This window comes from Daktulosphaira vitifoliae, unplaced genomic scaffold, assembly GCF_025091365.1.
Source record: "Daktulosphaira vitifoliae isolate Bord-2020 unplaced genomic scaffold, ASM2509136v1 Scaffold_1, whole genome shotgun sequence".
Classification (NCBI taxonomy): Eukaryota; Metazoa; Arthropoda; class Insecta; order Hemiptera; family Phylloxeridae; genus Daktulosphaira; species Daktulosphaira vitifoliae.
This window is the reverse complement of record NW_026099572.1, coordinates 46,205,230-46,221,680: the sequence shown is the minus strand read 5'-3', so window position 1 is coordinate 46,221,680 and position 16,451 is coordinate 46,205,230. Positions and strand designations below refer to the sequence as shown.

The 16,451-nt window shown below is 27.2% G+C and overlaps 1 protein-coding gene across 1 annotated transcript; it reads right to left on the bottom strand.

Annotated features, from left to right (window-relative positions):
* Nucleotides 1-534: 534 nt before the first annotated feature.
* Nucleotides 535-13,854, bottom strand: LOC126904289 (uncharacterized). The gene is made up of 8 exons (XM_050683205.1): nt 13,314-13,854; nt 7,713-7,743; nt 6,909-7,165; nt 6,693-6,829; nt 3,435-3,622; nt 2,624-2,714; nt 2,252-2,429; nt 535-1,112 (listed from the first exon to the last, which is right to left on the bottom strand). The coding sequence occupies exons 1-8, from the start codon at nt 13,362-13,364 to the stop codon at nt 696-698; spliced, it is 1,350 nt and encodes a 449-aa protein (XP_050539162.1). The 5' UTR covers nt 13,365-13,854; the 3' UTR covers nt 535-695.
* Between the last annotated feature and the right edge of the window lie 2,597 nt (nt 13,855-16,451).

The following is a 16,451-nucleotide window of genomic DNA, read 5'->3' as shown; positions in this document are numbered from 1 at the left end:
TTTTAGATATTCAAGTTTTTATGGATGATAAATTAAATTGAACACTTTTAGATAAATTAAACAATAATAAAGATGTGTGAATAAATATAGTGAAAAGAATTACAAAAAAATAATTACATTAAATAAATGACTATAAAATAATAACTTTTATGACTTAGTATTTAAATCACGTGAGAACTCTTTCGAACATTTTATGTCATATATTTAATATTATAATAAAATAAGCAATAGAATCATTTAATTCACGATTCAAAGATTTTTTTTTTAAATAGTAATGAGACTTCATTATGAATGATGTAGTTATGTAATAATGTATTATGTAATGAGACAATCATAGGCAAAACTAGGGGACTTAGTGTCTTCAATCAAAGAATTTTTCTCTCAATCAAAATTTAGAAAATTACACGTATTTCTACGCATTCCCAAATTTTTATTTCTTTCGGATCTATGAGTGTAATAAAAAGANATTCCCAAATTTTTATTTCTTTCGGATCTATGAGTGTAATAAAAAGACAATACAAATATTACTCAACATTTAAATGTAAAATGTTTAAATCTTATTAAATTTGTTTCAAGTTGTTCGGAGAATGTAATATAAACAACATTGAATCATGAGTCAAGCGTCTATGTACTGTTCATAGTAAAAAAATATTTACAAACGAAAATTCACTTAATAAAATAGATTTGTAAAACGGTTAATTTAACGTTGCTCGACCAGAATAGGATAAAGGGTATTTAGATTGACCCATTCTGCTGGAATTCACAAAAGGATCTTGGTGTGACATGTATTTAGATCCAATTGCAGCTTGAAGTCTAGATGTTAGATAGCATAGCGTCATTGCAGCAATAAATAATAAACATCCGAGTACTCCAGATATAGCCAAAAATGTTCCACAACCACCATCAACCGCTGTTGCAGCACCATGGTAGATATCTTCTGGCATGATAACAGTATATTCGATGTTCTCTTTAAACTTAGCAAAGTTCGTTGTGCTGTTTGCAGATGCGTCAGCTGCATGTGAACTGTTCGAACTGATTGTTGTGGTCATTGATGTATGTCTTCTTCGTCTGCGTCCGTGTCCTGAAGGCTCATAAAGATCCAAACAATATTCCTAAAAAAATATGTTAAATTTACTTCTACAATTGTAGTTATGAATCTTTATATGTCTTGTTTAATTATTTTGATTTAAAATCTTAATAATTTACCTTATCATAAATAAAATTATATTTAACAAAGACTTGAAAGTTTAAAACATTAATGTTATAAAATCAATCACTCAAAATTAAACTGTAGCAAAAAAAATGCATTTTTTAACTGACACAGATCTTACTTATTTTAATAAGCAAAATCCCTTACTTAAAATTACGCTTACGATTTCAAGTATTGCAAATCATTTTCAATGATTCATAGTAATATTATCACTACAAAATAACCTACTAATTCATAACAAGTATTATTATAAGAGGTAATAATTACCAATTAGGTGCTAAATAATTTTAAATTGACTCTTTTTTTATTTAAACAATGTACCATACTTCAAAGGAAGATTTTCATACAAGTAATCGATCAAAAGAGTAAGAAATAAAAACTAAAAAGACTTTACTATAGAAAATTATATTTAATTGTATTTGTGGTGCTAGGAAGTCACGGTTACGCTAAAGATACATTTTATCACAATGACATCGCCCTAAATACCAATAAAGTCTATTGACAGTATTAATTTCAGCGATTTCAACGGTGCAATATAGTCAAGTAAATGTACCGGACAATTGAACACGGTATTTATGGCCCGATTTGTGGTCTAGTAATGTACTATCATAGAATAAGCATTATACCATCCGGATTTTTCGCTCGAATGTTTTTAGCAACCCAAAAAATAGATATACTATAAATAATAAGCGAGGCTAGTTTTAGAATAACTTTTCTAGAGATATAAGTATAATATAAGGTAATATGATATAAATAATCTGTGATACAATCCGTCGCTTAAAATTATAGCATTTAAGTTTTTAATAATCATAAAAATCACTTTTTCATCTGTTACTTAAATAATTTTATCTTTGTTTTATATTAACTTTTCAATTAATATCGAATGAACAAAGTTTACAGGAAATAATATTTTTTACTCCGACTACGGTTTATTGATTAATTTACAATATAAAGTGATATTAAAGTTAATTTTAATTTTCAAGTTGTTATTATATTATTCCATCTAGTGTAAGATTTGCTAATTTATGTCAAAGCACTTACAGGTTGACAGTCAGCAGCGTCCATACATGCTTTTATTTGAGAATGTATCCAAAGAGTAGAACGCTCTTTCATGGTACTCAAAAGAAATGCTTCAAAATCTAAAAATACCTCATTATGTCTTTCTCGGTACTTAGCTGGTTGATGTGGTATGATGGTTGCAAAATCGCGATTCCGGCACCTTAAAAATAAAAATATTGTTTTCAAATTTTTAAAATAAGTATAAGAACACAAGTTTTGAAAAAAAAAATTTTTAATTAGTCAGGAGGGTGCATTTGTTTTAAAATATTTTATTAGAAAAAGTTAAATTATAATAGAGGAATATATCGATTTAATAACACGTAAATTTGTTTATAATATAAGGCGCACGCTTACCCATCTTTTACCAAAGCAACGCTTCCAGACACATGAGCATTATCTGGATCTGGTGAGACAGACACTTCCATTAACTTAACGAACTTCCAAGCTGGGAAAAAAAATTAATAATGATTACTTAAAATACGACCACAAAGTAGTAAGTAGTCTCATCAGTAGTCTCTTTTGCTATTACTTGTGGACTTTAATTTGCTCATTGAGGTTCGCATTTATTTTTTCCAAAAATAGTCAATTTATTAAAATTAAAACCATTTAAGCCTAATAAGCACCATTTGATGTTTTTTACATGGCTAACTTAATAATTATTATCAAAAAACTTAATTATTAATATATTAAAAAATACAATTATAGAAATAAGTAACGCTTGTTGAATAAGAGCAATTGTAATTGTTTAACATAACGTTCTATATTTTTAGTTAAACGATTGATCACTAATAATACTTGTTCGTGTTAATTAATCATCGACATAACTTGATTTCTAACACCTTTAGCCGGCAAACAATTTTTTTTTAAATTAACTATTAAGATTTGTAAAATTTTAATCTAAGTTTAATTTTAAAGTAATATATTTTAAAAATGCAAAACTATTATATTTGAATGAATATATTCAAATTACAAGTAATTAGAGATAACCGCTACAGTTTAATCGAATTAAGAAGAATTATTTTGTTTTATTCAAACCTCTTTAGAACAATGGCAAATTTCAATAAACTGCTTTTGGTTATTAATGTTTATATGAATGAGTTTATGATATATTTTTTTACAATATATGGATATAGCAGAATATATAAATATCTCTTAATCATTTTACCAGAATGTGGATTGATCCGGGCCCTTAATTGTAGCTTTGTTCCAATTGGTACTGCTTGGTCGACTGGTAATTCACTATTGTGACTCAAATTTGTTAATCGAGCAGGAGCTTCTTTGTATAATGCCACTTCATACTCTAAACGGCCTGGTGTCTCTTCAACAACTCCTGATACTCTTGCACCATGTGGACTAAAAAAAGTTCAAAAATATGATATTGTTCTATTGATATTTAATGCACCAAACTCTATCTTGGAGTATTGACAAACCGTATAAATCGCGTTAAAACGTATACACTTAAGCTGTATACATCATAAGTGTTTATTCGGAAATAATTTTTTTCATTGTTAGTGTGTCATCATGATCGTCATATTCGTCGTGTACGACAAAGCACATAAATATAACAATTAGGTCAGTAGGCAACCGAGACGGAACGACCAGGCGAAAATGTCCACAGCACTATTACTCGTATTTATGTACCTATGAGTTGTGTTTGCTAACTGAAGGAAAGACCGTGAAAATGTGAATTAAGGTTTTTTTAATGCGATCAAGTTTGTCTAGGCCATATTGTTTATTTAAATATTTCCTTTTAACTATCGCATTTATTATATAGAGCGATATTTTTTTAACAGTACTGATGGTCTAAACGTAAAAAAATTAATACACAATTTCCCATAAAAATTTTTTTTTTCATAACACAAACGTTCTAAATGTGTTTTTATTAATAAATTGATTAAGCTCCAGACAATAATGACATTTATAACTCAAGAAATATGCGTATCACCTTGAAGACAATATACGACATGCCACCACTTCGGAAATAACAAGTTTTTAACAACTACTTAACAAATATTTTTATCGACGTGACGAGGTGCTTTTAAAAACCATTTATAAGCATTATTAAGAATTTAACAGATAAAGAAGACATAACTATTCATCAAATATAAATATGATAAATTGTACAATGAAGCTTTATTTTTATTTGGTTTAACTCACTTAATACTCTAGTTATAATTAGATTTCTATATGATAAGACATTTTATGAATAGCTACTTCTTAAGGCAATTTAAGAAATTTGATATTATAGCAAGGTAAAAAAAGCTCATAATTAATTTTTTATAACGATATTTGATTTTTTAATTTACTAGTTAGAGAAATAAGCTTATATCTCTTAATTACAAAATCAAACATTTGGTGCCGGTGGAAAATAGAAAATATTTTTCAGGTTACCTAACTTATGCTATTTAAGAAAAATAGTTCTACCACTATAAATGACATGGTTATTTATGGATAATAACTCATATTGAAATTTTTTATTCATTTTACTATAACCAATAGATTATTAATATTTCAATACAATTTACCTTTTACTCATAGTAGAAAGTACTTTTATAAACGATTTAATAAATCAACATTAAAAAAATAAATAAATTTAAAAAAATTGTGATTTTGATCTTAAAAAATTCCACATCGTTTGTAAAATAATTGATAGTTTAATTATAATATCAACACTTCATTTATTAATAATTATTAATAAATGAAGTGTTGATATCGGAAAAGTATTAAGTTACAAAAAACTAAATTTTACAGGAGTATAGAATAATAGTTTATCTAAATCTGTGGACTTAAGATAACCGTCTTTTGTTTTCACGATAACTCTTATTCTATGCATAAATTATTTTTTTTCAGATTGTTAGGAATGTATTAACTATGATTTCTTAAAAAAAAAAAAATCGATTTGTTGAACTTTCCTTGTTAATTATTTTGAATATGAATTTTATATGTGGAAACTTAGTATTTTAATTTAAGATGATAATCAAAAAACTTTGCAAAGAAAAAAATATAATAAATAAAATGTTTTTACAAAAAACATGGTATGTTAACAAAAAAAAAATTGTTAACATACCTAATATTGATTTATTTAAATCATTTTTGCCATATTTCAAATATATTTTAAGACTTGATCAAAATCAAAAGATATATTTTTGAACATAATGCGATAATAATGCGATTGTGATTAATGTTATGCACACAGTAGAGAACCTCAAACAAAACTATACCAAAATCAAACACGTCTTAATATTCTTTCAGTCTGTATTTGAGTGATCTTAACTTTTTACGGGTAATTTAGGCTATTGTTGCTACCGCCTTATCTAGTTTACTCTTACGAGCCATACCCGGTAAATTCTTTAATAATGTAACAGTAATACCACCTCATCAAACGCTTACGGTTCGTCAGCCATACACACACACAATCGCAATGGTCACGGTAACAACACTCTGTACACACATACACCCAACGATAATATTGAAATACACATTATTCAATAAATATAACAGCCGAGTTTCGTGTATGTAACCAATGATATCGGTCAACACCTTATATGCCGACAAACCCATCTACTCAAACCGTTACGCTACTGTTCCGACGCTTTTTTGATTCATATACACATTAACATCGTTATTGTTATTATTTTCTAACCTAATAAATACCATAATATAGTAGTAGTGTACATTACTAAGTTCTTCTTTGAGTATTCGCTTGCAATATTTAGGAAAAAATGTTGCGCACTATACAATAGTTCATATACCATAACTAGACAAGTGTATAGCGTTACCCGTAAAAACACTTCTAATCATACATCACTCAAAAATAACAAACGGTACTTATTGGTTCTATTGTAATTATTATAAAAAATATTTTGAAAAATGTATCCAATTACTCTTAAAGACACAACTCTATGAAGTATTAAGTAATGAAAATTCGATAGCATTAATTGTTTAAAGTCGTCCACCAATTAACTTTTGTTGCACGCCCGTTTAAATGCATTAGGTCTTTAAGGGTTAAGCACTAAACATTTTCAAAGAAAATAAATAAGTGATAAGTTGATTTTACGACTGTTGAAATGATCATTATAAATTAATTACTTGATCGAAATCAATAGACTGACATTCCTTTTATGTTATATACTATTAGTCAAACAAATCGACGGAGTAATACCGTAAAAAACAAATGTACTATAACGAACTACATTAAAAAATCAGCAAAGACCTAATGATTCTATTGGCATTTTCTCAGTGGAAGTTATTATAATTGGTGATTGCTAGAAAGTTATTAAAAATTAACACTACATATAGCCATTGTAAATCCGACTTTGCAACTGGGACACGACCCGGTCTAGTTGTACACGGTATTTAATTCATAGTCATCATCGATTAATATTACAAATTGTAATAACAATGCATAAGGGTATAGACTTACAAACTTCCGGCGAAACCGGCGGCCTTGTTTTCGATCACAGTCGGTTCTGGTGGTTTGCACATAATGATTAATTCTTGATCGGACATCATGACCACGCCGGGAAACTGTGGGAACCACACCCGGACGTGAACGAAACCCTGTAGTTAAAACAAAACGAAAAATTAACGACATGGCACATAAAATGTTTAATTGAAAAACCAAACGGTTTAAACCTACGTTTCTCTTGAGGACACCGCACCTTGTGAAGTCTGTGACCAATAGGTTATAAGTCAACAGGGATACATCTGATAAGTCCGGTCGGATCTGACAAAATGGGTCGATCAAGGGATCTACAGTTCGGTCGTCTGCGAACAATGGATGACCTTTAAAACCCTCTGGTTTTTTCAGTCTAGCAGATATTACGTCTTTAACGCTCAGTAACGCTTTGCCCGCCCGCAGAGAATCCGATGAAAACGAACACTGTATTTCAGAAACTGAAAAACAAAAAAAAATACAGTGTTTTATTCGAGTAATTTATATTTTTAAACCACGTATATTAAAACACAATTCATGGATTATTTTTATTAATTAAAAAACGCTCATAGCTAAATAAGCATTTTATATGATTATTGTGCATACAATTAAATAGTGTTTTCGAAGATAAAATAACATATAATTATGTTCTATCTTTTTGTTTATGATTAAAAAATTGTATATAATGTATGAAAAAAAATAATCACTCTATAAATATATCACATTCATATACCTACTAGTACTTGCACAAAAATAAACTCTTCAAGTTAATAAGATTTTGTAAACTTAACTGTTAACTTATTTTTAAAAAAAGTTGGATAAGCTTTAACTATTATCTCGATTGCTTTTTTTAATTAAATTAATTTTAACGAGGTAAAGAAAATCATTAGTCTTGGTTATTAGTAATAAATTATTTCTATACATTTTGATGTGTCTTTCAAAATAATTAAAAATAATAATATGAAATATTATTTATTTATAATATAATATTTTTATAATTTTACTTACCGTCGTAGTCTTGTGATGATACCTCTTGAGCCTGAAACAAAAATTTAAAACAATTATAAAACACGCTCAAGATTTTAAAGGAAATGTAACATGAAACTCTAATTTAGATATATAAATTAGCACATCTTGAAAATAAAAATTATTAACTGATTAGATATAGAGATGTGATGATCCACTTTTACTTGTACATCGATTTAATACATATAGTGTATATGACCGTCATATTGTTGTTTCCATGCATCATACCTGATTAACTAAATCGTTATTTTCTCTAGTACAATTGAATTCTATCAATGACCCTATCAATACACACTCTACAAAGTAATTAACGAAAAAATACGCAACCAATTTAACGTGTTGGCAATATGGGACTTTGGTGTTATATTTTAACGTGAAATTATTTTATCGAACACAAATTAAATGGGTATAAATATTCTAAAACAATAAACTATAAATCTTTGATTAATAACAACAATGAATAATTTTCGATTATATTTCTATTTAACCAATTTGGAAAACGCACAAAATAATATTTAATAAGCTTCACTAAATTTAAATCATTTTTACTTTACTGACTATGGCCGATGGCTCTTACAATTACTGTTATCTTATAATAATACCCAAAATAAAAATTATTTTTAAATTATACAAAATATTTATTATTTATTTAGATTTAATGTCATTTCTAAAAACAATTGCTTATGCCTAAGAGGATAGGAAAGCCTACATAGTTTAGTTCCACGGATTCGAACCCCATATAATCAAACCAAAGAACAATGCATTAACGATTAGGTAAGATACCTAAAAGTATAATATTTTTAATGCTGTTTCAATAGACGTTTGTAGCACTCGACTAAAATCCATGTTTTTACTGAAAATGAAACAAAAAGACAGTGAAATAATTATGAATATTGTAATTCCACACGGAAATAATTGACTTCCGTCGACACCGTTGTGCTGTGACCGTTGAAACACTAACAAAATCGTGCTCTGGTGGATGAATTTCTCTCCTTTATTTAGTAATAGACTCAAGGACGATTCACGTTAACGATCTACAACTCTAAGCTTACCTACATACCGATATTTTTTTTAATAAGATTTCAGATATCTTTTTGAGAAACACATGACCGAATTGTAAACGAATCACAAACATTTTAAGACTTTATAATTATCTAAATATTTTTGAATGAAACTCTACGATATCTTAATGTTGCATCTGGTATGCATGGCACAACGGATTTTTGTTGGCCCACTCAGGTGAGTCTCACGACCTTTACCAAATTTGTAAGTTCAACTCTCATTACACAGTAAAGCATCAACAGATAAAAAACCAATGCATACCGCTATCAGTAGACTGTAGTTTGGTTAACACATGATTTTTCCTGTGGTATCTAATACAAGCAACACATTATAATATATCACCCAGTCTATTTTCTAATTCAGGCGTATAAAAAACATTCCGCATTCGTTAGCATAACGCTGAATCATCCCTGACATACCCAGATCATGTTAAGCTATAACACTGAATTGTTACACAGCTATAGGAAAGAACAATAAAACAACACCCAAAAAAATATTTTTAATCCGGCCAAACAATTACTCTTTTTCGCTAGGCCCTTTTTTTTTAAATGAAATAGAACAATTTCATTAGCAAATATTTAACAGTGCATTGGCGACGGTGGTCTAGTAATGTGGCTGAACGATGTCAAATGACATATTCTTTGGTCTACTGAACGACCGTGAAAGAACAGAGATGTAATGGTAATGCAATCATTTAGGACACGAAGAAAACGTTTCGAGTACTTTTGTCGTAGACGCTACATGTCATTTTAATAGCTATCTTGTCGTCTAACTCGATACAAAGTGATATTTCATAAATAACCGATTTAACCGATCAAATAGGTATTCGGTATTTACATCTAACGTATAAGGATTAGATTCAAATAAAAATAATGATTTGTAACAATAAAATAAAGAGTATTTGTAATAAATATTTTTAACACAAAATGGTTGAAACAGTTTCACTTGTCCATCATGTTATTCGGTCATGTCTCAAAATAGTCAACAACTGCTGTGTAAATGACTAGTTTTATTCATTGATGATTTTTTACACCGTTTTACGAATTCGTATGCGTCATTGATTCATCTTACTGTTATAACACCAAAAGACACGTACGAGAATACTAACTAAACAATCAACATTATATTAATAATATTATATCGGTACAGTTTGAAATATAATAGAAATAATGATACACAGTAAATAGATATAATTTCGATTTTTTGATCTATACGTGTTTTCATTGATTTTAATTAATCAACTGAAAATCAAAAGTTTATACTGACTGCATACGTCAACAATCACATCCAGGTATTTTTGTATATTTTTCATGGATAACGCCGTCAGTAAAAAGTTTATTTTTATCACATTTATTAGTGGGATATTCAAATTGGGGTTTTCATTTTATTTCATGACATTTATTACTAGCAATAATAATTTACAGTATCAATGTGTTGTTAAAAACCACAAAAAATATATTATTTCATCATGTCTAGTACTTTAATCTATTGATATTAAATTTAAAATATACAAATATCTTATCTAGAATTCTACTTAGATAAAATTGTCAATTTTTTAGAATCAAAATGGACGAAATACAGAGTAATTAATGATAAAACGATTAATTTCTCAAAATCTTTAAAGTTAATTTTGATGTGAAGGAAAAAATTGTTTGATTTTAAAATTCTACAACAATATGTAGTTCAATAATTTATTTTTTTCATTCTTTCAGGGATGAAATACATAAACTTTAATTTTCTTCGGTAAAAACCTCTATTTTTAATTTGATGTTATAAAAGAAAAAACATTTTCTCATGATTTTATTTTGTCCGATCATACATTCATTTTTTTAAATTGTTTAAAGATTTGGAATAAAAATAAAAATTCAAAACATTGAAAATATGCATATTTTTTTTAAAGATTCGTATTTATTTCAACAATTGCTCAACAAGTATTAATCATAAAACACATGGATCCAAAACATTCAATAAAGTATAAGGTATAATTGAAAAAAAAATTAATTTGGCTTATGCTTCTGTTTTCTCAGATCAAAGATACTAATAGTTAATAAATTAGGATTTCTACATATTATAAAACATTAAATGGATTGATAGATTTTTTTGAAAGCCTTTCATTTATTTTAATAATAAATGAATAATGATCAACAGTTTTTTAAAACTATAAATACCTAAACATTGTATATGTCAATAATTTAACATATTTATATAATCAAAAAAATCAATTGGCTAGTAATTTGACAATCAACTTTTAAAGCTCTCTTTATAATTAAATTATAAATATATCAAGAATCATAAAATATTTTTTATATAGAGTATAAAAATATATTTAAGTATGATGTATGGAAATTTTGTTTCAAAATAACTACGAATATTAAGTATATTTTTCGCTTTGTAACTAAGTGTGTCATAACTGTAGGTATAGCTCTTTGAGTAATACAACAAATATGAAGTCTTTTACACCGTTAAAATAATCATAAGAAGTAATGTTTATATTTTTATCTATTTTGTTATAATATCTCTACTAGAACTAAATTATATACAAGGCTTTTTAAATTTGGAAAATAATAAGATACATACATTTAAATGAATTCATTTTATTTTTCATAAATATAATTAATTATATCCACCTGACTAAACAGGACTTTCCAAAAATAATTTTAGTTAAATCTTAAAAAAGTTCATTTAATTTTGACATTCGAGAATAAAATATTGCAAAACTTAGTGTTAAGATACACTAATTAAATATTTAACATAATTATATATTTTTAATAGCGACAAATTGCATATATAAAAAATTACACAATTATAGAAAATAATAAAAATTACTAAACATTTAATTAATAAATCATAATTATATATTTAATTAATAACTTATTAATTTTCCTGAGGGAATCTATTTCATTTTTTTTTTTTTTATAAAGATTAATCCAACATTGTAGATGTAATATATTAAAAATGTATAATTATGTTAAATATNTTTACTTAGGTGTTAAGTTAAATTGAAGTGGTAAATGAATAAAACTACAAATATATGAAAATAATTCTAAAGATATTATTTTAAAAGTATAAAAATTAAATTATTTTATATTCATTTATGGAATATTTTCAGAAATTTTTGATTAAAATTCTCAAATAGATGATTAAAAAAATAAAATAATTTTTTTACAATAATAATTGTTTGCATAATACATGATACATAATGATCACTACAGTAATAAGAAGACCACTTAGACTATAAAAATATTCATTATTGCTATTAAAGCACTAAAAATTGAAAAAAAAGTTTGGAAAAACGGTAAAAAACGTACATATTTTCCGCAGCAACGGAGATGATCGTACCGCAACGAGTGATTTTAACGAACCGTAAAGATGTTTACTAGTGGCACAAATACAAGTTATATTGAATAAGTACATAACGCGTGTGCATTGCTGTATTGCTCTGTATGATATTATGGAAAAAATTTTTCCAGCATTGCACATATTGTGTAAATTTATGCATGTGTTGTTAACATACTGTAGCACTCAGAAATTCGGTTGGGTCAGTGTATAATGTATAGGATATGATTCGCAAAACAAATATAACCGTTGAATTATCAACGCATTTAACCTAGTTTTTCGACCAGAACTTAAATGTTCTCTATCAATGAATCTTCAGCAGTAAGAATTGTATAAAGCACAAGTAATTTAAATGAAACGTATTTATTACATTATTACTATGCAACCCATTTGTTTATAGTTTTAATATAATTACTTACGTTATAATTAATTACGTTTGGTATAATGAATATGAAAATGGAGTAATTTAAAAGAAATATCATTTAGTGGCAAAATAACCTATTAGTTTAAGTTTTATGTATTTTTGCTTAGCTAATTAACATATTTTTTAGCATTATACTTGTTTATATTACTTAAACGTTTCTCTAAAATCCCACAAAACTTGTAATCAATAACATGAGTGTAATACAATGTATGAATGCACATAAAGTGCATGAATATTGATAACAATTAAGATACAACTGGTGATGTGTTAACATGCTAACCTAAACCTATTCGTAACATATAATTGTTCTTATTTAATTTCAAAGTTAAAATTATTCTCTGTTTGATAATTATCAAAAACATTAACTCAACATTAATTATGGAAATTTTTCGCGCATAATCATAATATAAAAACTAGATCAATTTTCATTCATTTAATACTTAAATGTAGCAAACTGTCATCAGATAAGTATTAATAACAACGACAGTTGATTTTTAGTCTCCTTTGTTTTAAACTTCCTACTCCCAACGAAATTCAACAATAAATAATCGTGCGAATTGTCGAACCCAAGACTACTGTGCTAGTGAAATACTCGTAATTTTGTGGCAAGTGTGTCACAATGATTAATGAAGGTGAATCCCGGTTAAAAAAAAAAGAAGGAAATCCTATAATGTTTTAATAGCGTTGAACGGGTAATGGGACGTTGATAAATAACAAGAGTAAAACTGTTGTTACAAACTATATCACGTGCAAGTACTCACCTTGAACACGGCCATCAGAAAGACGACGACTCTAAAGAGATTTCCATCCATCGTCGTGTAAATTATGTTACTCTCTCGCACAACGAACTAAAAAATACTGAACTATGATAACAGTGCGAGACACTTAAATGTTAGTACGCGTTATGTCTGTTTTGAAATTGATCGGCCGGCACACTATCACCGCAGTTGATCGAATGGGCGCGAATACATGGCACGAGCGCTGACACTGACTATATGTGCGTGTAAGTGTAACAATGAACAAGAAGATCTCAGGTCGTGGCTCGTCAAAGTTAAACTAGCCGAAGATGTTTTAATTGATTCAGACGATACTCGACTTAAACAACGACAATGTTTGCGGTTTGGCCGTCGGACGTTTTGTGTGCTCGCACAATGAGGAAGAAGACGGTTTGGCCGCCGTCGTCATGGACCAGCGAATTAACGCGTTCCTCTTGCCACTAACGTCGATTGCCCCACCGCGAGTATTCGCCTGGAAAAAGGTTTTGGGAATCTCAGGACATCTTGTCGATAAAGAAACCCACAACAAGACGGTGCGAGTGAAGGGAATCTTGGATGAAGCGATTTCGGCATTTTGACCCAATTAAATGGCGTGTAATATATATTTATTTTACAAAATTGACGTCATTGACAACAAACACAACATGTGACGTTTTCGAAAAAATATTTAAGAAAATGTTATTATTTTGTAATTACTGTACTATTCAATTGCAACCATAATTTTTAACAGTACACTTTATCTTTAAAGTCAATGCGTACTTTAAAAGTTTCTTAAAAGTCGTTCGAGATACATAAATGAAAGACATAAATAAAATGTGCACTATGTCAATTATGTTAATAAAATAATCAAATATTTATTTGTTCTCAAAGTATAACATAGATAATTATAAAATTATGGAAATAAGGCTCCACACAAATACTTATAATAAATCACCTAAAATATAATAACTGTATTAATAGTTTATTAATTACAAAATCTTTAATAATTTTAATTAACTCAAAGTTATTAAGGTGTAAACATAAAATGTTTTCTTTAAATTCAATCTTTTTAAATGATATTAGCTTGTTTAAATCAACATTTTTTGCGCCAAAATATATGATTGCAGATTTCGAATGTAATTTTGTCGCTAATTTCGTATCTGGCTTTAAAATTTTCAATTTGATTCTAGTTTTTGAGATATTAGCTAATTATTAAAATCACATAACTACGTTAATAATTGCTTATTAAAATAAAAATAATTTTTTTCAAAAATATCCATGTAAATGTTAATTGGCTATATTTAAGAAATGCTTGGAAAATTTAAGATCTATATCTCAAGTCTACAAATGCCCTTCTAAGTTAATTTTGAGGGTCATTTTACAAAAATCAAAGCTGAACTTTTTCCCTTGTATTTTTTTTTGCTTAAATCTATATAGAATATATTCTTATATTATATTTTTAATACGTACATTTTTTATGGCTATTAGGAAATTTTAAATATGTAATTTTTATCTATAAATAGACACTGAAATAATTGCTGTTTTCAATGCAAAAATGAGAAAAGTTATTACTATATTTCACTCGTATAAACTTGCTACATAAACCCAAGAGGAGGATCACGGAGGACCTCTACCTTGGAAAAATCCTGCCTTTACCACGAGTTATAGTATTTAAGTATTAGTATTAAGTACTAATAAGTATTAGAACCAAAAGAGTAGTATAAACTCAATTGTTAAACAATATATAACTTTTTTTTTTTTTTTTATAATAATTTATGCAAATATTTATATGAGGTTTAAGATTGTTACAAGAAAAACTCATGTTTTTGTTCCAAAAAACCGACCAATAAAAAAATATTTAGGTAAAACGACCACAGATTTCAAACCGACCTGCAACAAGACTTACACATTAATCAGTGAACTAGATTTAAAATGTAAACCTATCAATATCATTCAGACTAATTAATGGAACTTATAGTATTACAATTTTCTATCAGCCATACAATATTTATAATTATAGATTAGAAAAAAAAACTTATAGGGAAATTATCAGTTATGATTTTTGTAAAATAGCCCTTAAAATCAACTTTCAAAGCCATGTGTAGTAGCTTAATCTTAAAATATAAATCTCAAATTTAGAAAAAAAATTAATTTGAAAATTCTAAAGTGAGATTACAAATCAGTGACAAAATTCTTCACAGAATTTACTATGATAACTGATAGTCGCAAAAGTGTGTTGTGCAGTATAATGTAAGTCGCACAACAATGATTGTTTTCTTATGTAAAGTAATATGACGTGATTTATATTAAACGAAAAACAGATGTCTAAGTACGATTACTGCTGGCGTTTATGTTTATAGTCAATTATATACATTTGGTACGCGCGCTTCTTGCAGGTAGAATTATTTCTATCATAGTAGTAATAATGTGTTCCCACGGCACCAGAAATATTTTTCAATTTGTGTCTCACAATTTTCATATTTGTCTATTTATCGTTATAACCATATACAATGTAAACGCGTGACAAACACTTTTATAAAAAATATCTTTTAGAAATAATTTTATATGGAACAAATATTTTCTCACTACACGTAAATAAAATGTCGGCAAAAATTGTAATAGGTCATTATTATTATTTGATTAATTAATAGTAAACAGATTTTTTATGGCCTTACTATTGTAATAGTAAAAACAAACGTTTGTTGTCGAGTATGTACCAAAAGAAAGAAGAGGTTGATTTAAATTACTTACAAATGAACTATTATGCTTTTTATGCAATAACTTATTATCAAATAACATAATATCCTAATAATAATATCAAAATAATATTTTTAATTATTTACTTTATTAAAGGTTCTATGACAAAAGATTATTATTGTTTTAAATAACTATTCTGTTTATAATAATAAATCTTTAAGTACCTAAAAAACAAAAAAAAAAAATATTTGGAATCTAATGAGTTAAATTCTACATATTGCTAAAATATTTTAAACACAGTTTCATAAATAAATATGCTTAAAACGATAGTATTGTGGTATGAAATATAGAATTAGAGGCATAATTATACAATACTATTATATTTTAAAAATTTATATTATTAGAGCAACTAAAATAATTTACATTGCACGACTGTCACCTGTTTCA

What these genes read in the sequence shown, in the direction of transcription:
- LOC126904289 (XM_050683205.1), bottom strand. Translation starts at nt 13,364, where the DNA reads ATGGATGGAAATCTCTTTAGAGTCGTCGTCTTTCTGATGGCCGTGTTC. An exon ending in GCGGTGTCCTCAAGAGAAAC is followed by an intron (nt 6,830 to 6,908) that starts GTAGGTTTAAAC and finishes TTTTAACTACAG; the next exon opens with GGTTTCGTTCACGTCCGGGT. An exon ending in GCCGGTTTCGCCGGAAGTTT is followed by an intron (nt 3,623 to 6,692) that starts GTAAGTCTATAC and finishes AACTTTTTTTAG; the next exon opens with TCCACATGGTGCAAGAGTAT.